Consider the following 24309-nt stretch of genomic DNA (forward strand, 5'->3'; position numbering starts at 1 on the left):
GCAGCGTTAAGAATAGAGCCTTTCTCTCCTTATTCTTGTCCTGATGGGTACTCGCAATGCCTGCTGCTTTCTCTGCTAAACAAGTGGGATTATGTACTCTGCTTCCTTGGCATCCCGACCACTTTGTGCCCTGACCCTGGTAATCCCACACGGCCAACCCAAGATCCACTGCAGAATGTGAAATTCATGCCAGCGATGGCAGTACAATGGGAATTTCTGTTTGTTTGTTTGTTGGCTGCCTGGTAAAGTTAGTCAGCTCTCAGCCACTGTCCCATGACTAGAAAAAGTGTCGCCAACTCAAGATGCTAGTGTATGTCAGGGTAAAAAATATCAGACACATCTTTGATAGCATTTTGTCTTCATTTTAAATATATCAACTTAATTAGCCAACTCTAGTAGTACGTGATCATGAGCTATGTAACAGAGCAGAGGAAGCAAAATGACCAATACTATACAGAATATCTGAAAAAAATTATATAAAAACCTATGTTTTCCAAGAGACATTTTTCTGATTAAAGTTACACTCAAATGCAATGGAAATATAAAGAAGATTTAACAGTGACTCTAAGACATTCACGTTTCTTCCTTTTCACAGATTTTTAAAGGTCAGGGGGCTTTTGATGGTCTAATGTTCTATATGATATGGAACAGAAAATAATTTATTTACCACGGTAAGCAGCATTTGATTAAAACGTGCTTCAGAAAAGCATGTAGCCTTGACTTCAAGATAATGAATTAATATTCTTAGCACGTATTCTTCTTAACTATTAAAATTTTGAGCCTTAAAAGTTTAATTTGTCTGGTTTTGACTTAGAAAATATTTATTGTTTTTTGTTTTACAGGTCTCTCCTAGACTAAAAATCAATTGGTTCTGGTATTTCCTCTCTACAGGGGTACTTCCACCCCATAAGCAAGTAATTTCCTGACTTTAGTTTTTCCTTTTTGCATCCTAAAGAATTGCGGATAGACTCAGAACATGTTAATCAACAGTGGAAATCTTTCGAGGGGGTTCCTTGCACTTCAACGTTGCATATTCTATACCCATGTTTCACCCTGAAGCTCCCACATCCCCAGTCTTCGTGCAACTGGAAGTAAACATCCAAGTTAACAAATACATTTGCACAAACAACATTTTGTCCAGTAAGGAATCTCAAGGACCTGGATGGCAATAAAATGGTTCTGCCAGGACTGATGTGGAAACACAGCAGGACTCCAAAGGTGGTAAGAGACTGTTAAGTTTGGTACGAAACTGTCACTCTCCTTTCTAATTATTATTTATTCATTTCATATTTTAATACCTAAAAGCCTTGGTCACAGCCCTGTTTTACAAAGTGCTGTGTAAATATCTGCTCTTAAAAAACTTTCTTGGTGGCTGGCAGAAGAACAAAAGGCAGTGAGGAGACAATAGCAGTCAGATATTAGCAAGGGACATTTACACTCCGAACTGGGAGCGCTGTCACTCAGAAACAGTATTATCAACAAGCCAACTGTCTTCAGGGCTTCATACTGACCTAAGAACAACATAGTTTAAGATGCCTAAATCATTTTGACAATGGAAGCACTATTCCCAAGCTACTTGCCAGATAGAAATGAGGTCGATGTATTTTATTGCAGCCTGGGACCCCATTGTTAAATATTCATGTGAGGAAAAAAGTCTTTCCTTTCTCTTGAAAAAGGCAAATGGAGTTTTCCTTGTGGGTACACATAAGTTTTGAGATGCTCAAAGGTGCAGTTTCTTCTTCTTTTGAAGAGCCATGATATCCTCTTAGAACTGATTATTGTTTTGCCTTTCTTCAGGGGAAGAATACTCCACCCTGAAAGCCCAAGCTAAGGATCCAGTGAAATACACAGTAGTTATTGCTTACCTTTGGATAAATTACTCCTTGTTACTTCAGCATCTTGGGTGTCTTTCTGCTTGAATCAGGTTCCTCTGGTGCGGAATCATGTATCTTGATGATATGCAGAACCACATCACCCTTCATGCACCCATCTGTTCTATACGGTGATGGGCAGGGATGTTTCCTCCTCAGAGCCATTTACTGATTGCTTCTCAAGCACTAGAAATTTGTTTCAGGGGAGAGACAGAAAGAAGGAAGAGTTTGTGTCTGCCCTTAAGGGATGGCGGAGAAGTTTACTTTTGTTATTAAAGCGATGCTGCAACGGCATCCCCACCTAACCTTGGGATCCCTCACCTCAGGCTCCCTGCTCCAGCACGCCTTTCCCCAGCCCAGTCAGGATGTCATTTAGCTGTTTCTCACTGTGTTTGAATTTATTATTCACCCATCTCAACCCAAGGTCAGAGCTCCTCAGCCTTTCCTTCTAGTGAAAGGGAGGGAAAGCCTGTGGTCCTTTCTCTCCTTACTTGTATTTTTCCTTGATGGAGTAACTAAAAGTAGCTAAAAGTCTAAAGATGCAGTGAAATCTGATCTTCACGCTATTTTTCTCCCAATATCCTCAGCTCCCACTTTCTGCTTTGGCCCATCCTCTTTTTCCCTTCCTCATCCCTGCTCCACGTCCCCCCCATGCCCCCCTTGCTCACCGCTCTCTCCTGTCGCCTCCTTTTCCCACCACGTGCTGCGGAGCCATCCAGCCTTACCAAGTGGCCAGTGATGGATCTCATGCTTTTGAAACTGGGGGAAAAAAAAGAGGATTTTCCCCACCTCCATGAGGACTAACTGCGCAGCTGCAGTGCATTTCCACATGCTGGTGCCAGATTGGGTGCTGCTATCAAAGTCATCCTCCAGGTATTGACGGAGACCCTAATTCTTTCTAAAAGGCAGATTAAAAGAATTTTATCTGATCTTACCAACTTCTACATAAAACTCAATAATGGGACGAGATGACACACACAATTTTGTGATTTCTACTACATCTTTAATATGCTTTCCTCAAGATCTCAGTTTATTTTACATTAACAAATCAATGCATGACACAGCATAAAGGTACCTGAACTACCAATTTGCCTGGCTTTTTTCCCCCTTCCAGACTCACCCAGCAAGATATCCTTCACTTACCCAATTAGCTTATGTATTTCTACATTACTCCGAAGAGCAGATATACTACTGCTACATGTGCCCCCTACAAAAACTCTTTTGCTTTGCATTTCTCTATATCCCCTTTTCCATGCTTTCTTCCCTGTCGTGTTTCTCACCTTTTTTCCACCCCCATCTTCTAACTACCCCATTAAACTCAGAGCTTTTATGTCCCTTACACAAGCTCTTTGTGCCATTAAAGCTACCCCATGCAACAAATGCAGCCTTTTGCCTACTTGGCCATAGAAGACAGTCTGTTCTCGCATTGCCGTGGCTGGTTTGTGTCCGAGGAGCCAAACAAAACCCAGACAAAGTGCTGCATAAAGCCTTGACAGCGTTACAGGCTGTGCTGCAAGAAGGTGATAGCGCTGGGGGGTTTTTGATAGGCACCTTTCGATGACTTGTCGTTATTATACAAGTATCTATGTGAAATATCCAGATGGAGGAGTTCTGGGTGCAGACTTTACATCTATGTCTCTTTAGCAGGTACAAGAGCTGATTCCAAATGTACCCACCTCCTTATCAGTTAATTTCTCAGGAGGGAGGATTCGTTCAGGCAAATATACCATTCAAGCCCACCGTCTGCATATGTAGCCAGCCCTGTGCATTGATTATCCACTGCTTAAAGTCATCAGCTCTGAAGTATGAACTTCCATGGACTGACCGATAAAGCTTGTTGTATATAAAATAATCACCAATTTCAATAACGCTAATACATTCCTTTTGTGGAGCAGTCATCTGATGGACTATGACTATCAGATAATACTGTGAGTTACCGAGAATACATATCTTTATCTCTACAAGTTAAAAGAAGTCATGGCTTTGAATCCAGTTGTGGACACAGAAGATACAACCTTCAATTAGGACACTAAACAAGTAAAAATATTTCATGAATTTGCAAATTAATTTCCTTTCAAAAAAAAATCTGTCTTTGCTGTGGATCCCCCCTACTTTCTAACAGTAAAATATCATTAGTGAACCTTGGAGAAATGCATCCTAAAATAATCAGCTGTAGTATGTTTTCTTACTCTTTTCTCTACATTGCCCAGTGGCCCTCCATCTTCTTAGACATCTCTCTGTTCTTCAGCTTTGCAGTCTTCTTCTAGATAGAATTATAAAGTAATACAGTTTGCAAAGGACCTCTGGAGAGCTACAGTACAACCTCCTGGCTCAAAGCAGAGCTACTGTCCCTCTCAGCACAGCCACAGAACCTTCAGCTGCTATTAAAGGAAAATGATTGGGATTCACCAATTTACAGTTGTAGATGGTTTTACTCTGCAGAAGCAACAGAGCAAAAGATGTTGCTGGGTCTTTGTTCTGAACTGCTACCAGAAGTTGAAATGTTAAAGTAATTCACATAATCCAATAGATACGCTATAAGTTACAGCTGAAAAACAAGAATAGCTCTTTATATGCAATGATTTTCAAACTGAGGTCTGCAGACTGTGTGTAGTCCATGAACCACTGCGTAGGGGTTCCACAAAGATGACTGGGAAAAATATCTATAGCACAGAAGTTTAAATTCCCTAAACATGGATCTCTCACTGAGGTAACAAATCAAAGCAGTGATTTATTGCCAGGCAGAACTTGTCAACATAGATTTGACAGCCAGCCTGATTTCCCTTGGGATTTTCTTCTACACATGGAATCCCAGAGCTGGAAGCAGCTCTCTCCTCTTTTCTCCTCCACCAGTCCAGCACATTGACTGACATGAGCCAAGGTCTGGTGTCGGGACAGTACTACAGTATTTCTTAACAAATAAAGCTTAGAAGAGCCTGACTTTCATAGTTAGAGCCCTTGCTTCAAAGCTGTAGCCTGAAAATTCAAATGATGCATAGCAAAATGACACTATACTTACAAGCAGAAAAGCAGAATATCAATAGACACATCGTGCAACAGGATCAAAGAAAAAATAAATTAGAGGTGTCACAGGATTGCGCCTAAATTAAACATATTCTGCCGTGTTATCTACCCTACCTTCTTCTGTTCACATTCCTTGATTGTGCTTTCTTATAAAAAGATCTACAGAATGCAAAAGGTGGAGAAGTGATGATCTGAAAAAAAAAAAAAAAGGCAGGGATGTATGTTCGTGACAAGGCTCCATGACTTTCACTGCTACTAAGAGTTTATGTTTCTTTAGATATACTTTCTCACTTTGTTGCATTTGGAGTTCTTGAAGTACAACTCTAAATTCCTGTCTACTCTTTCTACCAGGTGGTCTAACATATGCTTCCCTTTCAGGATGCAGTAATTGGTATAGAAGTCATTAGTGCACTGCTCAGTCAATGAGGTTGCTCAACATTTCATATCACCAAGCCCCAAACCCTCCAGGCTGAACAGATAAATGACTTGCTGGCAAGGTTTCTTCCTATAAACCAGCACGGAATAATTTTGCTCATAGGGTGATTTTGCAAAGGATGGTGCACAGAAAAGGCTGAGACAGGCTTATATGTGCAATTTTTCATTTTTTTTTAGCCGAATCCACAATTTATGGCATACGTGAACCTCAAAGCTATTTTAGGGGGGGAGGGGAAACAACCAAAAAACCCAACCCAAACCAAAAAACCCAAACAAATAAAACCAAACCAAAAACAAAACCCCACAACCAAAACAAGGTGAGAAAGAGAAAAAAGGAGAGAATGAAAAGCATCTCCCCGGTGGCCAGCCAGGAACAGAAGCAATGGGGTCTTCCACGCAACTGTCCTCTTCTGGACACCCTCTCCAGCGGAGCAGGGAGTGCACAGCGCAGTTTTCCAACAGTAACAATACAGTTTTCATCAAAACCCACTTAAGCTCATTCCTGGTTACTCTTGCCTGAGATGATGTTAGCGCTGACTGGAGCACCCTTGATGAAGTGCAGGAATTGCATGCTCCGTGCACATGTAACATACAAGTAATATTTATTGGATATGTAAATTATTTATCTATGGTATTATCCAGTAGGCTTTAAAGTTAGAAACTAAAAGCCACAAGGCAAAGGGCAAAAAAATAGGGTAAGAAAGGATGATTCACTTACCCATGGTAATCAATTTTTAGGACAAATTGGACATAACGGGCAGAAAAACACATCCAAATGCAGCCGTGCAAGGCCCTGAGGATAAGGGCACTTGGGTACCACAGTAAAAGCACCACAACAGGAGCCTCCAGGTGTGTGGTTAGAAGGGAAAGGCAGGCTACCGCGGGAACACCTTTAGCATTAGAAAGGTTAAAGCATCCAAAATGCTACGCAGACACGCCTGCGGGATTAAAATCCTGAAATTCAAAGAACTCAGCACAGAAAGTGTCATGGTAAACTTTTCCCACATCACAAGCGATGAGCTTCAGGTCCACCTTAATGTAGAGTCTTGCTGACATTTATTATTATCCTTGTCAGAGGTCTATTTTGAACCAAACTAAATAAAACTAACAAGTCTTGGGAAAACATTCCTTTCATTTCTGACTTTCGTCACCCCACACGCCAGGAAAAGACTGTTTAATAGGCTGAGGTTCTTGTGCAGCAATAAGACCAGGCAGAAGCAGAGGAAACCTATAGCATGCCTTGGCACAAAGGCGGCACAAAGTCATTCTCGCTGGTATAGAAGCGATGCACGTTCTTTCGCTTTGATCTCTGTTCCTGTAGCCCGGGTAGGGAGCACGGGGAGAGAAAGGGAGAGGAGCAAGAATTTTTTAGATATTCACTGTTGTCAGCTCCTTCAGGCTAATGGCAGCAGGCAAAAACAGAGCCCCCTTGTCTGTGCCTGCTCTAAACTATGGCTGAGGCTGGACAGAAGCACAACAGCACCAGGACTGGAGGCATTTCTCGCTTTCGCTGGAGGGGGTGGCCTCTTACCCGATGCATAAGCTCCCTCCTTCAACAAGATACAATAGTTGGCGAGAGAGCAAATAAGCATTGTGAATTAAAACATTTGGTGGTTAACCATGTGGGTTCCTTCGCCTGCTTTTCCAGACCAGGTCAGAACAGAGTGCTGTCCAAAGGTGAGACACGCACGGGGCCGAGCTGCTGGAAGGCAGTGTTGCTCCAATTCTAGGATTTGATCATGCAACAGAATGCTGTAATTGAGGGAGTGCAGGCGGTACCCTAAAACCTTTGTATGTGAAGTCTGCTTAGAATCAGCCAGTGCTTCTACAGAAAGGAGTAACGAGCCTTCCGCTTGTTAATGCAAAATGGAAAAGGCAAAGCTGTGGGTCACAACCGCCTTGCCCTGGAGAGCAGCCAGACACGAGAAAGACAGCAGCGAAAACGCTCTTCTGTTGGTTTTGCTCTTGCAACGCAACACCTTGTATAGCCTCATGACAGGGATTATTTTATTACAAAGTGCCCCACAGCAAAGAAAAGACGGCACTGTGCAATGTGTTCATAAAAGCGTCGTCCTAAGCAGGAGATCTGTAGCTGAGCCTGCTGTCAGCAGAAGGAACAGGTCTCCTGCGACAAAAGGAAACTGTTAAATCTGACAGCCTTCGAGCTGGTAACTCAGCGTGACAAAATAGAGCAAAACAATGCTAATTTCAGGCAGAGCACCAAAATATCCTTTTTAAGCGCAACACTAAGAAGTGGGGTGACAATTCTGGGGAAAAAAAGGGGGGGGAGCAAGAGGGGAAAAAGGGGGGAAAAGGGGGGGAGAGGGGCAAAAAAGGGGGGGAAGAGGGAAGGGGGTAAAAGGGGGGGAAGGGGAAAGGGGGAAAAGGGGGAAAGAGGGGGAAGGGGAAAGGGGGGGAAGGGGGAAAAAGGGGGAGAAAAGGGGAAAAGGGGGGAAGGGGGAAGGGGGAGAAGGGGAGGAAAGAGGGAAAAGGGGAAAAGGGGGGAAGGGGGGAAGGGGAATAGGGGGGAAAGGGGAAAAGAGGGGGAAAGGGGAAAAGAGGGGGAAAAGGGGGGACAAGGGGAAGAAGGAAAAAAGGGGAAAAGGGAAAAAAGGGGAAAAAGGAAAAACTATAAAAGGGGGAAAAGGGAAAAAAGGAAAAGAGTGGGGAGGAAAAAAGGAAAAGAGTGGGGAGGAAAAAAGGAAAAGAGTGGGGAGGAAAAAAGGAAAAGAGTGGGGAGGAAAAAAGGAAAAGAGTGGGGAGGAAAAAAGGAGGGGAAGGAAAAAAAGAAAAAAACAAAAAAAAGAAAAAAGAGAAATAGGGAAAAAAGGGGGGAAGGGAAAAAAGGGGGAGAAAGGGGGGAAAAAAGGAAAAAGGGGGGGAGCTTTTCAAAGCGGGAGGCAGAGCAGCTCGGGAGGAGGCGGGGGGGGGACGCCCGCCCCCCCCCGCGGCGGCGGCTTTTCCCTTCGAAAGATCCGTCCGGGCCAATGGGCGGGGGCGGGCGGGGCGGGCGCGGTGCGGGGCGGGCGGGGATTGGCGCGGGGCGGGGCGGGCGCGGCGCGGAGCGGGCGGGGATTGGTGCGGGAGCTCTGCTGATCCCGGCGGGGACCGCGGCGGGCCCGGGGATGCTGAGGGGAGGGGGGGGGGGCGGTGGAAGGGGCCGAGCTTCCCAGAGAGCGGGGTTATGTGTGAGGAGCGAGCGGCTCAGTGCGGGGAGAGCGGCCTCGGGGGGCGAGCTCCCAGGCAGCCGGGGACAAAGAGGGGGGGGACATGAGCCAGGGGCGAGGGAGAGAGCGGGGGATCAGCTAAGTCACGCAGGGAAAGCTCTTCCCCTCCGGCACGGCCCCGAGAAGCGCGGGGGCGGGTTGTGTGTGTGTGTGTGTCCCCGGACCCCGAGAAGACGAAGCAGCCGGCGGCCCCATGGGGAAAGGGGGTGAGAAAGGAGGGGAGTCGGGGGAGGCGGAGGCGCAAACCCGCTCCTACACCTGGGAGGAGATCCAGAAGCACAACCGGCGGACGGACAAGTGGCTGGTGATAGAGCGCAAGGTTTATAATGTCACCCAGTGGGCCCACAGGCACCCGGGGGGTCACCGCGTGATCAGCCACTGCGCCGGCGAAGATGCCACGGTAAGGACCCCAAAACGGACGAACCCCGGGGGCCGCGGCCCAGCTCCCGCCAGCAACCTCTTGACAGGTCGTTGCCTTCCCGGCGCTCGCAGAGAAGCCGGCCGGCTTTCGGGCCAGCCGGCCGCCTGCCTCTCGTTCTCCCTCCCCATCTCTCTTACCGCCCGCTGGGTTACCCAGCTCGTCCCTTTCGGGGAGCCCAAAGGTCGGGCCGAATTGGCGCGACTCCTCGGCGGGCCGCTCCGTCGAGCCGCGGCCGATCGGAAGCATCTGGAAGGACGGTTGGTAGAGATCGCTCGGCGCCGCTTAAGTCCTGCTGGTTTGTCTTTGTCTCTTGTTTGCGCTGTGCCTGGAGCTCTGAATTCATGAGCAGAGCAAAGCCTTCCCCTCTCCAGGGCACAGCTTGTGACACGCAGGCACGGCAGCCAAGCGCAAGAAAGGGTTAACGAGAGGCCAGTCCGCGTTTCAAAGTTGCTTCTGTGAGGAGGGCGAGAGCGTGAGGCTTTAAAACAAGGAGCTTTTTAGCTTTTTCCCCCACGAGAGAATTCTCTAGAGAATTTAGTTACAGGTTTCTACAGAAAAGAAAAAAAAAAAAAAGAAAACCATTTGCTGCTGCTACAGCTGCCTCTGCGCTTCATGGCTGGGTTCAGCTACGTCTCCTGTTTCAGCAATTTTAAAAAAAACAAACCAAAAAAACCCAACCAACCAAAACCAAAACAAACAAACAAAAAAACCAACTTGAAAAAGGAACAAATTGCCTCAGGGATTGTTGTCTGCAGTTTCCCTCAAAGCCACCTTCTTCAGAAGTGCATCCAGAGAGCATGTTCTCTCCCCAGGGGGTTAGCCCATAGTTAATAAAATTTAAACTGCCTCGGAGCTTTTCAGAATATGTGCATGGTAAGCGGCAGGAGAGACCAAGCTGTAACATTAACTGTTCGTCTCCCACGGCTCTTAACACCTTAGCAAGGAGGAGGCTCTGTGTGCAGCAGAATTAATTGGCAAGAATTACTAACCTTTCCTTTCCATCAGTCTCCATTTGCCTATGGTCTGTGGCTATTTTCTGTTCTTTTCCTTGAAGCACTGAGATGCGTTTTGGTGTTCCTGTCCCCTTCCAATAAATCCTCTTGAATGAATAGCTTTCTCCCTCAAAAAGATGGGCCAGGTTTTACTTTCAGCTGCTTAAACGCAGGCCTGCTGAAACCAGAGGAGTTTGACTCCTATGCCCAAGAATTTAACTCTGATAGCTCCACTAGAAACCAAAAAGCATCTGCTATTGCATTTGGCTGGAATCCTTACAAGGGAGAATGAAACACAGGTTTGTGATTCTACTACTGCTGGTCCTCCTGCCTCCCCAGCATCCATGGCATCCCACTATAGTCAGATCACGCTCCATGAAGGCATGGTCTTAAGAATGCTCTGAAATTGTTCATCACCCCTCTGAGCAGTAAAACAGAATTGGCATCTGGTTTCCAGCTTCCCTGTGGTGAGTAACAGTTTACTGCCAAAAAAATCTCTCTCATTCAGGGTGAGAAAGCCTTTGCCTTGACCTTGTCAAGGCTTAACTAGCAATTTTCGTTCTGTGTTGCAAGGTATTGCAACTGGAAGAGTTTAGGAGGAGGAAAAGGCAGTGATAAAAATTCAGTTTAACATGTTTCCATTCCTAGTTCGTACACGGCTTCCGTCTTTCTCAGCCTCCCCTTAGCACCACATGTAATTAGGACCTCCAGTCCAGCAAGCATGCACCAAAGGAACCTCAGCATCTTGTCCATTTATCCTGGACCAATCCTCTAGAGGATCATGTGTATCCATCTACCGCAAGCTGCCCACTGACACGCTCGCTGACCTCCACATCTATACTGGGCCACTCTAAAGATACCCTGCATGGTGATGTGTGAGCTAATCCCTCTCAGGATGCTCACAAGACAGCTAGCTGATGCTAGTCAGGTTAGGAATGCCCAGGCTAGCTTACGCATGAATTGCCCCTACAGGTACTAACAACACTGAGCATTCATTCATTTTAGGCCATACTTTAAGAGGCTGAGACAGCATACTCGTCTGGGACAACCTGTTCTGGTATCACATCATGAGCAGTTGCCTTCAGAAAATGAAGGGGAGGGTATGCAAGGGCACCTCGCGGTGTCCCTGTTTCAGAGATATTCAAGGATGCGAAAGAACATCCTGGTACTGACTGCACTAAGCACTTCCAATGCGCAGGTACAGTTCATACCTCAATAATACGAAGCTTTTTTCACCAAAAGCAGCTGGAATAATTCCCACTTGCCCACCTCCCGTAAGACACTTCAGCTTATTTGGCCAGTAGACCACAAAGTTGGGACGTCAGGTGTAAATATCACATGGCACTTCCCAGAGACTATCTTTTGCCTTTTGCTTTTTATCTCCTCTAGTACAGAACTGAGGACAATTCCAAAATTCAGACAGTATCTTACATTCGGGACCTAGTAGTAAAAGAGAGGCATGAGATATAGCTACTAAAAAAGCAATCCTTCCATCACTAGCTTTCTGTCTGATGATGGTAAGAGTATTCAGGAGATGTTATTCTCTCTCCTGCGCAGGGGCTATACTGAAAAAGCCCATTCTTTGCATATGCCAATGACATATACGGGTATTACTTTTCAGTGAAGGTAAAACTTTCCTGCTGCCAGTATTTCCTTCATGGCATAGGCTTGCGATAGCAGTGAAGTGGAAGATAGTGCAGTTTTGAGTAACAAGTGTGTTTTGACATGCCTGATTGCATTTCTGACCAGTTCCAACCTTTACTTTTCATCCCATCCAGAAAGAAGTGAGGCTATTAAGTTCAGAGGCAGAGAAGTCTCCATGGAAAAGTCATGACAAAGCATTTATAAGCATGTTTAGAAAACAGACAGGCTACTGGCAGGGAAGCCCCAGGGAGACAAAAATACCTTCTAGGTGGTCAGGCAGAAGCTGCTGTTCTGAGTCACCCCGCAATTAATACAACACAAATGGGCAAGATCTCCAGCACAGTGATCAGGTGGTACCCTGATAAGAGCTCCAAAGACTTTTTTTTCCCTATTAGTTTAAACAATATTGAGTCAATATTAAGCAGCATAATGCTTCTTATGTGTTCAGCCTCTCCCTCTTTCCCTTTCTTCCCCTCTTTTTGCCCAAAATTGCAAAACCTTGCAGCACATATAGTCAGCTCTTCACTTCCCCACTCATTCTGCTCCTCCCTCCTCTTTCACATCATCTGCAAATTGTACCAGGAAAGGAAACTAGCAACCAGACTTAACATTTCAGTGATGCATTTATGGGTCCAAGAGCTGAAAATGCTACAATAACTGAAGCACTAGTAAAAAAGGCTTAAGGCTGGTCTGCTACCAGTTGTAACCTTGGGCAAGTCAGTCCTTTAGTGTATCATCCCTGCTTTAGAAAGGAGAGGACAGTAATTCTTAACCTCCGGCAGGCTGTGAGCATAACACCAGAGAGGGTGAAATTCGCATAAATTATGGTAAAGCAAATTAAATTCCTCAAAGTAGAGAAGGAAGCTGATGATTCAGGACAAGTATTTCTTTGCATGGGGAAACTAAATTGTCTGCAGCACAGGGTTCTAGAAACAGCTTTGCTGGTCCTAGGGTTTTACCTTCATTTTGGCACCGATACAGCAATACTAGTGGCTTAACCCAATGGAGTCAAAAAGCACTGGTCTCACTCCTGCTGGGGTAAGTTTTGCCAGTGATGCAGTCCTCATGAGTGGACCTGAACAAATTGATCCAAACTTCTCCCTGTGGTAACAGGAATCACTTTGCTCCTGAAATTAGTTACAAAAGGGGATAGTTTGGGTACTGACATGAGAGCTGAGCTGCAAGTAACTAGGAAATTCTGGTACTTTGCAGAAAAAGTGCACCTCAGTTTCATTTCTGGCATTTCAGTTTGCCTCCTCCACTGAAATGACTCCCCCCCCCCCCCCCCCCTTACTTCTTCCCCCATAGCCTCTGGCATTTTATGGCTTTTATAATCTTTAAATAATTCCACAGATTTTTATTTCTCTCCTGCACCTGTAGCTAGCTCTTCTCCCCCCTCCCACCCCCCCTGCCAATGCTGCATCTCTAACTTCTCATATATCATTTCTTTAACTTCAAGTTCAATGGCTCAGATCAGCTTTCACTCTCCCTCCTTATATGCCTCTCGCAGCAAAATTTCTATGGTCAGAGCATTATTCTGAAGCTCAATCCAAAATCTTGGAATTAGGTTAAAGTTTCTATTGATTTTGGTGGACTTTGGGACCAAGGTTGTTGGCTGGTATTTTTGAACACCGGAGCTAGACTTTTGATGGAGGTCAGCTCCCAGTAGGATCAGCTGGACCCAGTGAGCACTTTCCAGCCTGCTCTTTCTGTTTAGAGCCAGAAATGAGATTTTAGTTGGTCCCTACTATTGTTAGGCAATGGGACAAGTGGGGAAAGGCTGAAGTGTGGTACTCCTGACTTCTATTTTTGACTGTTTTTTCTGTACCTGTCTTAGCATTTCATGTGATTACATCTTTACAGCTCCCCTAGGTGATTTTCTAGAGTTAACTCCAGTTCTGTGCAGTAAGAAAAAGGCAAGGGCAGAGTAAGAGTTTCTGACCTTGGTCAACTTTCTGACCTTAGCACTATATTTGGGGTTAAAATTCAAGCCATGCCACGTGAAAGGAGGAGTGTGCAAGTTCTCACTACTAGCAGCAGATGCATCAGATACACGCGCCCATCAGGCACCTGTAGGACATAGGTAGACGAACACATGTGGAAAGGGGAAGGAGAAGAGAAAGAGAAGAGCCAGGCAAACTCATGAATGCCAGGATCAAAAAGCCTCTACAAACAAGGCATTGTCCTTCCGTATTAGAAGTCTTGAAAATATGTAAGAAAAATAATACTCGAGCTGGGTTTCCTGCTTTTCCAGCCTCAGGAGTATATGGGATAGGATTTATTTCACAAGTTTCATCAACATTGAGTTTCATCCCTCAGATTCTGTTGCTGAAACTTAGCAAGCTATTTATGTCTATTATCGCATGTTGGAGAGACTTCAGTAGAATGTACCCAACACTCAAGGCAGGTACTGAATAGAAAATATACCAGCCATCCCGCAAAAGATTAATGGGCCTCTTATAAGGACAAGCAGCCGCATACCACAGCACAGTAGAAATGACAAGAAGTCGTATCAGATGTATTGATAACTATAATCTCTTCAAGACTGCTAACCTGCTTAGCATATTTCAGAGTAATGAATAAAGTTGCTTTTTGGTGTAGGTCCCTTTTTGAATGGGGTCCTAGCCACTGCAAAGTTTGATAGCAAGCACTTTAAAGCAGTTGCTTAAAGTTCTGGTACACAACCGTGTTTTTGATTTGGCTCCTTTCTAAGACATTTTACTTGGACTTGCATGGAGATAGAGTTGCCTCTATATCTAGAATACGGTTCTAGAATAAAGAAGAGCTACAGTAGCATTCAGTTACTCGTCTTACAGAACAAAAAGAGAAAGGCAGTCTCCAAAATGAAGAGTCGCCACTTTTTCCTCAGCTGTGGCAGTGCTGGGATCTTTCCTCAGCTGCGGTAGTGCTGGGATCTACAGGTCCAGCCAAAACATCCAGTAATATTTTTTGTATCTACAGTCATGTCCAGATTCAGTCACCGCCTCTCTTGAATTGCCTCCGGGCAGCAGACTTTCAAAGGGTATTTATATCCTAGTGGGGATTTGCACAAATTCCTCTCTGCCTAATTTCTAAGGGAATTAATAGGATTTAGGTATTTAGTTGCTTAGAAAAAAATTTCTTGAGGTGCCTTTCACTGTGTGTCTAGACAGCAGCCCAGATCTCACCATTCGCTTGCGACTAGATAAGCAAATTCATCAGCCTCTAGTAAAAGTACTGCACTGAACAGTGATCGCAGAGGTGGGAGTCAGCCTGGCATCCCTCTTCCACGGTAACATTGGGGGACAACTGCAGAGAAGGACAGTGCTGGAGATGGACGGGAATGACACAAAGAGTAGGAAGCAACAGCTTCTTCCTGAATCTCACACAGTTCCTCGTATTTCCACTCCAGGATGCATTCAAGGCCTTCCATATCAATCCCACCTTGGTGCAAAAGTTTCTCAAGCCATTACTTATCGGAGAGCTTGCTCCAGGGGAACCTAGCCAGGACCGAGATAAAAACGTGAGTATTTGTTTCTGAGCTGGGGTTTATGGTGGGTATGTTCCACCTTTTTTTTCCTCTCGGGATGTCCTCCAGGTCAAAGGCAGGCAGACTATAAAGGTCTCTTCAGTACAGGCAGCTTCAGAAGGGGAAAATACTCGGTATCTGAAGCAATGTGCACATCCCAGTATAGATTAAAATGTGTGTGGGAGGGATTCAGACTGGCTGTACAAACCTTTCGTTTCCCACAGAGCCACCAACAGCTCTGCCTGTGGTAATCACGTCCTATTTCTAGCAGCACATTCCCAGTGCCCAGGCTGGACTGATCCCATGCTGAAGGGAAATGTGAACTGGCACATATGGACTGGGAAATGTGCACCAGCTCTTGTGACTGGTGTCCCTTCTGCTATTCCTTCTCTGGTGACCAGGCTCTAAAACACGTGTCATCACTTGCCTATTACAGGGGAAGGAGTGGGAAAAGAAGTCTGAAAAGACTTCCAAACAAATTGCTCACCACTTCAGCAAGACTTGAATCTCTTTCACTGTTTGCTGTGCAGCTCCCTTTGACAGATTACTCCCAGGGAAGCACCTCTCTGAGACTCAAACGGGCTTATCCTGCTGAGCCCAGTACCAGCAAAGCTCTGGAGAGCGGCCACGTTGGTGCCATGCATGGCACGAGCAGCAGGCACCTATGGGTGAGGTGAACCAGATGTCTCATTTCGGGAGCTGTTGTTAAGGAGCAGCAACCCAGCAAGTCCCTTTTCCACCCAGCCGGCATCCTCAGGGCAGCTCTGTATCCCTCCCAGACAGTCCGTTCATTCATTATTCAGGCACAGCGCACGGCATGACTAGCTCTTGCTGCGAAACTCAATCCTGTCCCGTTGTTTGTGACTGGCCATGATTATGATATATCTGTATCACTCACAATAGAAGAGACAATGCTAACCCGCATTAACCCGGGAATGCTCTTCACGAATGATTGCACGGTAGCTGACCCACATATTAAGTAGACAACGGGTGCTCTGATATTGGGTGCTCATCGTGAGAGCTCTGGAATTATGCATAAGTAATAGGACTGACTTAGTTCCTTCTCCAGCTGCCTCTTTAATACTTGTAAAGCTCGTTCAGATGAGAGCCATCACCTGATGTAACTCTCAGGAGAGCCAGGTAGTGCTGCTGATTCACAGCAGCAGGCTTGAATTACTCTCCTAGCTCAAGGTGCAAAAGGTCAGGACGTGGGCTCAGACCAGCCAGGATGTTTATTCATGGGAAAGTGCTATGACAAGCTAGAATACAGGGTGAATATGGAGGCAGGTCCTTCCTTACTTCTGGAGTAGCCAACCAATGCAAGAAACAGCCAGGGTCCTTAGTGTGGAACTCAGCCTTCCTTCCTTAGACTCATTCAGACTTACTTATAAGCTTCATACCCTGTCTTGCATGTCTATTCTGCAGTCCCAGCTGGTGGAGGATTTCCGGACCCTGAGGAAGACAGCAGAGGACATGAACTTGTTCAGAGCAAATCCTTTGTTCTTCTCTCTTTACTTCGGCCATATTATTGCAATGGAAGTTTTGGCTTGGTTAATGGTTTCATACTTCGGTACTGGCTGGATCACAACTCTCGTCCTCGCCTGCATCCTTACAACTTCCCAGGTGAGAAGTGGTAGGCACAGAGCATACTGGCTATGCAAATCACTCAGAGGAAGGCCAGCGCATGCTGAACTTTTCATATTAGATTAATTACCAGTGCAAAACATTCACACCAGTGAAAAATATTCACAGCATACCTGCCACTGTGGTGCCTTCTGGCCACCCCTACCCACTGCTGATCGTGGCTCACACATTTTTCTCATCAATATGACCTTTCCTTCCACATGTTGGTGACCTTGGTAGTGTTAGGTTTGCGGTTGGACTCGATGATCTTAAGGATCTTTTCCAACCTGAATGATTCTATCCTCTCACTTCAGTTAATTCCCTCCCTTCCTCATGCTCACAACTTGCCTTCTATCTCCCTTTCCTTTTGTGCTTAACTCTGATTTCCAACAGCTTCCTAACTGCTTGATTTCCCTTCATCCCAGACCCAGGCAGGGTGGCTGCAACATGATTTTGGACACCTCTCTGTCTTTAAGAAGTCTTCCTGGAACCACATCGTTCACAAGTTTATCATTGGACACCTGAAGGTAAAGGACATTATGGACCCAGGGCACTGTGGAAACAACTGCAGTCACTACGACTATGTTAAAGTAGGAAACTGCAGCTCCAAGCCTTCCCCCAGTGAGCAGATGCACAGAGGAGAAGTTAGTGACCGTTGCACATGAAGCTGTGGTGCAGAAGCGATAAGAGACTGTAACCATAGCTGTTACAGAAGACAGTAGTTCCACGAGCTTCAGTGGAACCGCACCAATTTATAGCAGCTGAGGACGAAGCTTATTAAATTGCATAAACCCCTATTTTAATATCCTGTCATATTTTCACCATGCACTCCACTAAGGTATAATATTTTTCAAATGTCCCATCCTGCTACATCCCATCCATTCAAGATGCCTTCAGAACTTCTATCCTGGGCAAGGTCCAGTGCAGTCCAGGCATTTCAGCATCCACCTGCAGCAGGAACGTCTAGAGGGTGGGACATAGCTTTGCCCATTCTCCCCAACCCACTTCATCTTGCCTGATTCCTCACAGGCAGTAGAGGGAAACCAGTATAATAATCAGTAAGGCAGCAAGAGGATTTGGTGGTGGACTTGGTAGTGTTGGGTTAACGGTTGGACTTGATGATCTTAAAGGTCTTTTCCAACCTAAATGATTCCATGATTCAGCTACTAATAACAACTTCACATGTGGGAAGGCATGGTGACATGCAACTCACTGAGAGTATATTTATTCCCTGTTCTTTCAATAAGGATGATCCTTACCAAGGGCAAACCAGCCCTCTGAAACCAGCAGTCTCATAGCAACTGGCAGCTTAGCCACTTACTGCTTATTGCTATTTCAAAAGCAAATAACAGTTTGGCCATAATCTTAGTTGCACTGGTTTAGTTTATATAAATGAATGGGTAATCCTACCGTTAGAGGAACTGCAGTTTCCCAAGGATGAACTCTTTGTTCTTCTATCTGCCCAGGGTGCCTCTGCAAACTGGTGGAACCATCGTCACTTCCAACACCATGCCAAGCCCAATATATTCAAGAAGGACCCAGATGTGAACATGCTGCATATTTTTGTCCTCGGAGATACACAGCCTGTTGAGGTAAGGCAAAGTGGCTAAAACATGGAAAACCATTGTCCTAAAGGGCTTCAGAGAATGCTTGTGCAAAACCAGGAGCTGGCTGGTATTAGTAGACATGACTTACACAGTCAAGACTTCCAGGAATACTAAAAAAGGAAATGCTTTATCCAGGGATTTCATCTGGCTGTGTTGTCTGACAGGAGTTTGGCTGTCTCACCCTCCCAAACCTTGGGTGGAAGAGCAAGATTGACTACATAATTCACTATCTGTTTCCTATACCGACCACAGGAGAAAGTGTTTTGGGGTAGCTTGGGAAAAACAATGAAGATGGGATTGGAAAGAAAGGAGAAAGTCGTTAAAGTCAGCTTCGTCCTGCTGGCTTGAAATATCAACAGGAGGGGAAAACCTGGTATTCCTCAGTACTTCATCAAGAACATTTCAAAACTGATCTTCCATTTCCACAGAAAATATCTTCCAATATTAGTCAGTCCAGCTGCCCCCCAGACAATCTGTATAAGGTCCTCTCCATTGAAGCGTTTCCCATGCAGTCGAGGGGATATTGCTTGCGTAAACAATACTTTCTTACATTAACTATGTACTGACATGCTGCACATGAAATAACAGGCTATGTTAAGGGACATTAATTCAATCTGTCCTTCTAGAGCCAAAGTATTTACTGTCTCCTGTATAAAAACCTACACAAAGGACTTAAACCACATACCATCCTTGGTCTTTTTTACAATGGAACAAAGATTTCTAGTTTTAAAACCAAAAACAAACCAAAGAAAACAAACAAAGAAACATCTGGAGCAAGTACAACACAGGGGAATACAACATTAAAAAGTTAATGGTTTCTCAGCCAGTTTTTATACTATTGAGGATGTAACTCCGGACACATGAAGGGGACATACGTACTGGTACGTGGACATGTATAGAGAATGTCTTGCACACACAGAATTTTCCAAAGGCAGAAGGGCTCTTATATATGACTAAAATGAAAGCCTTCTCCTGGGGTATAAAAAAGCCATTATCTAGAAGTTGTAAATCAGTATCACGCTCTTAAATGTGTGGGTACAACCCACTGGGAAATCTTGTGCCTGCTGGCTGCGTTTAAAAGCAGACTGTGGTTCTAATACTTTAAGGGAAACCTAAGAATGTAAACATGTACGACAACAAGGAAAACTGGATCTCCCTCCTACAAAATATCTGAAATATTAGGCCAGCATCAGTCTGTCCCATACTCTTTCACACTTGTATATAATCCTTTTCCAGATGGTGCTAAGCACACAGCCTTTCAGAGCTCAGACCAGAGTGAATGATGCGGCTGATTTATTGGTGCTACAAGACTTACCTTCATTGGGAAGTTTCTATGCTGGAAGCAAAAATGAAAGTTCACAGCAATCCAGATTCTCCACGCATTAGCTGCTTGTGTGAACACTCCTGGAGCTCAAAAAAACCACTTCTGTAGAGCTCTAGGTATTTCACTAGGGAGATGAGGTTAGGAGACTGGGTGCTCTTGGCTCCCTCTTTTCACTGAAAAGAAATGGGCACCTGCAAAAAATGTAACAACCCAAGGTCCAAACCTGGTTTTGGAGAAATTTCTCTGCATCTGCTTTCTGTAGGTGGACCATAGTAATACAGGAATCGGTGCAGAATAGCTCGCAGTGACAGTACTCATATTTCCTATCACTTACATGTCAAACTAGTGACACACCATTACAGATTTAAGCACATCTGTGTGACTTGCTGTAGTAACAGCTAAGGACCACGCTAGCTTTCCCACTGTTGGTAAAGTAAGCTTTTACAAGATCCAGCTAATGGCAGGAGTTCATGGGGACCGATGGCTGCAGAAGTCAAAAAGGATCAATGCTTGGGACATTTTGCATGGAAGACTACCCAAGGATCGTTGTCTTGCACTGGCATCTTGTGTAGTGACTTACCAAAGGTCAGACTTTATGCCTATCACATTTGTATTGGTAATGACAGAGATGATAGCAGCTTTTGCCACAGCCACAGGCATGGCAGAAGGTGGAGAAATGCATTAAAATGCCATCAGGCTCTCAAGTAAGTAAAAATTATCTGAATATCAAGCCAGAAGACTTGAAAAAGGAATTTACACCTAGCACAATTACAAAGTCAAATATTTAACCATACCAAAACACTTTTTACATGGTGGTAGGAATTCAGTCAAAACTCTCGAGTCAGTAAATAAAGAAGTATTGCAGAGAATCTTCTCTTGCATGAGAGTGTCATAATCCAAACCTGAGTTTTTTTCTCTGTGTCCCGCAGTACGGCAAGAAGAAGCTGAAGTACCTGCCTTACAACCACCAGCACGAGTACTTCTTCCTCAGTGAGTATCTGACCTGCACTCTTCCTTTTCCCCTGAATGCCCCTACTGTGTTAGCAGAGCGACTCCGTAAGTCTCAACTCATCCTTCCCGTTCTCAGGACCACCATCCCCTGTGCAGGTCCCAAACTCAGTTCAGTAGATTCTCAATGATATCCAAGCATCTTGAACATTGCCAGCATAGTCACGTATAGCAAGGCAAACAACTGAGACTAGGAAATAATCTCTGTGTGAGGGGCTCCATGGAAAAAAATGCGTGTTGCCAGTCAATGCTCTTTGATAAGTCAAGATGAACGGGTATGTAGCAGAGCCTCCTTCCTTCACAGAAAGGCAACCACCCCCCATCACCAGCACCTCACCTCTCTCACCAGGGCTAGGCAGATTTTCCCTAGAACCAGTCCTAAATCACTGGCTCACTCATGTCATGTGCCTTTCCACCCCTCTGATGGCCAAAACATTTCCCTTTGCTTTGCAGTCTTCCCGCCTCTGCTCATCCCTGTGTATTTCCAAATCCAAATCATCTCGACCATGATCAGGCGCAGGTTCTGGGCGGTGAGTGAAACGTTCCCTCGATCTTTGTGGGGTCCGGCTGGCTCGTAAGAAATCACACTTGAGTAGGGAGGGAGACCAGTGGGCAGGGATCGCACTTTGCTGTATTAATCACCCAGCGTCCCTAACATCACCAGCAAGGACACGTTATATGAGATAGGCAAAGTAATGCCTAATGTCTTCTCTCTTCCCCTAGGACCTAGCCTGGGCCATCAGCTACTACATGCGCTACTTCATCACATACATCCCATTCTATGGCGTTCTGGGATCCCTGTCTCTCCTCACTTTTGTCAGGTAGGAGATAAAGGGCATCCCTGCTGCTCTCCCCTCCCTCCAGTGCCAGACGAACCAAGCCTCAGCTCTGCTGTGCCCCTCAGGCCTTCCCTATTTAGGTTTTCTGCAGCCATTGACCTCACTGTGTGTTATCTTGGCTATTCCCACTGCTTCACTTTCCTCTTATCATCTCCCAGTTCTACCTCCCCACAACAGAGCTGGTTCTGGTGCTCAGCATCTTCACCTGCCTGCATCTTTCCTTGCCCTTGAGATGGTCCAGCCAAGATTCTCCTTTCTTTCTTCATTCCTTGTTCTCACACACTGCCCAATCCCAACACATTTATGCATTTTTTCCACTTTAGTCAAGGCTGGACCCTTCCAGAGTGCCTCAAGCCACCTTCTTCCCAGCTTACTGGGAAGGTAATTCATGAGCCCTCCTGAGCACTGTACGTCCTTCCCTGTAAGTGAGATGCTCACCACTTCTCCCAGTGTGGAAGACTGCATGGCCTGTACACTGGCTAGTACTAAAGGATGGCATTTAGTCCCACAGTCAGCGTTAGTTTTAGGAAAACACTTCATCACAGTGAAAAACATTTTCTAAAAAAAATTATTTTTTTGAGTAAAAAAAAATGGAAACAGATATACAAAAACCTTCACAATATTAGAACTTTTGACTCCACAAAATTTAATGTCACTGTTCATGACTTCAGTTTTCATAGTTTCAAAACACTTTGGACCTAAGGAAAAGAGGACATTCAAAAGACATACATTTGTGTAAGTACCTACCCAACCTTTTTGGTCTGAAATCAAGCTAAAAAACTTATGACAACAGACCCATTATCTCCAAAACTTCCATATTTTGATTAAGCTAAAAGTGCAAGAAGAAAGGCAAAATTGCAAATTCAGATCATCTGCTCTTTCAGAAAACAAGCCTAAAGGCTAGAGCAAGGATGCTTCTGGACAACTACCTTGTCAACATACATCTAAGTCTCAGCATAGAGAAGTTACTTTGGGTAAAGAGAAGAAAGTGCATTTCCATAGACTACTGTACAGGTGCTAAAAAAGCAATTATATACTGTGAGCAATAAACAAGCCGCTCTAAAGTGATACCCAGCCCAGGGCAGAGTTGAGAATTATGGCAAAGGTACTGAGAGAGCAAAGGGAAGCTGGGAGCTCCAGTGTGCTGAGCCTGACACCCAGAAAGCCAACACCAGTGGGCAGGTGGGTTTTGAATCAAGCAACGGGAAAGATGAAAACAGTTCTGAGAAGTTCTAAATCGGGGCTTGGGTTTTTTTCAGGGGGTTGGATCATCTTTATTTACTGAAAGGCAAAAGTGGCATGAGAAATTAATCCACTTCCGAGGAAGAAGGAGAGGGATAGCCCAGTAGGATGTCCTGCTTGTACTTAATCATAATTGCGTTAGTCCCAGAGGTATAAAGAGGGGAAGGGAAATTCATCACAGAAGTGATTCTCTCTGGTTTCCATAGAATTAGAGGCACTTACTTCAATACCTCAGAGAAATACTTTCCTCACAGGTTGCGTCTCCTGCTGCTCCTCGTAAACCCCAGTCTATTTGCCTCATATCCCGGTCTGCAATATAAATTGTCATGCTTTTTCCCTGTTTGTTTTCGAAGGTTTCTGGAGAGTCACTGGTTTGTGTGGGTCACCCAGATGAATCACATTCCAATGGAAATTGATTGTGAGAAGCACAGAGACTGGCTTAGCTCTCAGGTAACTGGGAGGGGAAAGAATACCCCTGACTCACCCCAAAATGGATTAGAAATTTACTCAGCGAGCAGATGGCTTACCACTATCCCCAGGTACTAGTATATGGTCTCTGTCCATGACTGCTCCCATAAAGATGTTCTCCCCAGAGCCAGCAATGCTTAGTCAAGACACGGAAATCCAAACTTCTGTAATTAATTTGACGATCAAAAGGTTCCTTCAGATTTGAGGCAGTATCAGGTTCAAGAAGCATGATGTGGCTTTCCTGTGCGGTGTATTTTGGCATATAGATATACACAAATAGAAGAGCCCCAGTGAAAACCCAAGCTGAAGAGAGAGCTCAATATATTTCTAAAGTTTCTATTTCAGCAATAAGGACTGAAATGAAAACCAGCTGCTTTCTACATCTTTTAATGCCTGGTCAGACAAATCCACCCTGCTGAAAGGATACTTCTTATTTACAGTGGTCCAAGTACTTTTCAGTCCTAGAGGATGATGAGAGCAATTTTGACACTGGCTGTATGAATTCAGTATGACTAAGCTGAGAGAAGAAATCATCTTATGTGTTAATTAGTATAATTAGTATTTGTGGTTGTTAATGGAGCCGTGAATGTGAGCTTTCAATGTCTCACAGTCAATTTCTCTCCCTTGTGCTAAAAGCACTAAAGCACTTTAAAAAAAAAGTGCTGAAAGCACTATTCAGGAAAGCGCCTAAGCATTTGTTTTAAATTAAGCATGTGAATACATTCGCTGAAGTCATGGGAGGTCTCAGATCTTCACCTTAAGCTTTTGCTTAAGCACTTTATGCAACTGGAATTTGTAGCGAGAGAGAGATTTGGGGAGGGGGATTATAAGAGAGAGAGGTTGGGGGGAGACAGAGAGAATGTATATGATAGAGGGAGATAAGCCTCTTTGATGTGGTTTTATGATGCATCTTGGGGGGGTGAGGAGAGTATATGTCCTATGGTTACTATGTGGAAATCACAGCTTAGCCAGTTCAGAGTGCAAGAGAATTTTAAGAAGGACTACCTAATTTTACGATCATTAATAGCAAGAGTAGCTGAGAAATATTTCCGGAATATTCAGACCTTGTGCTTAAG

The 24309-nt window shown here is 44.9% G+C and overlaps 1 protein-coding gene and 1 long non-coding RNA gene across 2 annotated transcripts in view; one reads left to right on the top strand and one right to left on the bottom strand.

Annotated features, from left to right (window-relative positions):
- On the bottom strand, window positions 1–10495 carry LOC104313569 (uncharacterized). Its single transcript, XR_011328235.1, has 3 exons — window positions 9968–10495; window positions 2540–4134; window positions 1–2057 (listed from the first exon to the last, which is right to left on the bottom strand). It is a non-coding gene; the product is annotated as an uncharacterized lncRNA (long non-coding RNA).
- Window positions 8615–24309, top strand: part of LOC104323730 (acyl-CoA 6-desaturase-like) — a 21452-nt gene continuing 5757 nt past the window's right edge. Inside the window, exons 1-9 of the mRNA XM_069804185.1 lie at window positions 8615–8957; window positions 15006–15116; window positions 16548–16745; window positions 17171–17272; window positions 18212–18337; window positions 20606–20666; window positions 21138–21214; window positions 21408–21505; window positions 23119–23215. Of these exons, the coding sequence (XP_069660286.1) occupies window positions 8751–8957; window positions 15006–15116; window positions 16548–16745; window positions 17171–17272; window positions 18212–18337; window positions 20606–20666; window positions 21138–21214; window positions 21408–21505; window positions 23119–23215 (1077 nt within the window). The 5' untranslated portion in view covers window positions 8615–8750. The remainder of the gene's footprint in view (window positions 8958–15005; window positions 15117–16547; window positions 16746–17170; window positions 17273–18211; window positions 18338–20605; window positions 20667–21137; window positions 21215–21407; window positions 21506–23118; window positions 23216–24309) is intronic.

This window comes from Haliaeetus albicilla, chromosome 16 (assembly GCF_947461875.1).
Source record: "Haliaeetus albicilla chromosome 16, bHalAlb1.1, whole genome shotgun sequence".
Taxonomy (NCBI): Eukaryota; Metazoa; Chordata; class Aves; order Accipitriformes; family Accipitridae; genus Haliaeetus; species Haliaeetus albicilla.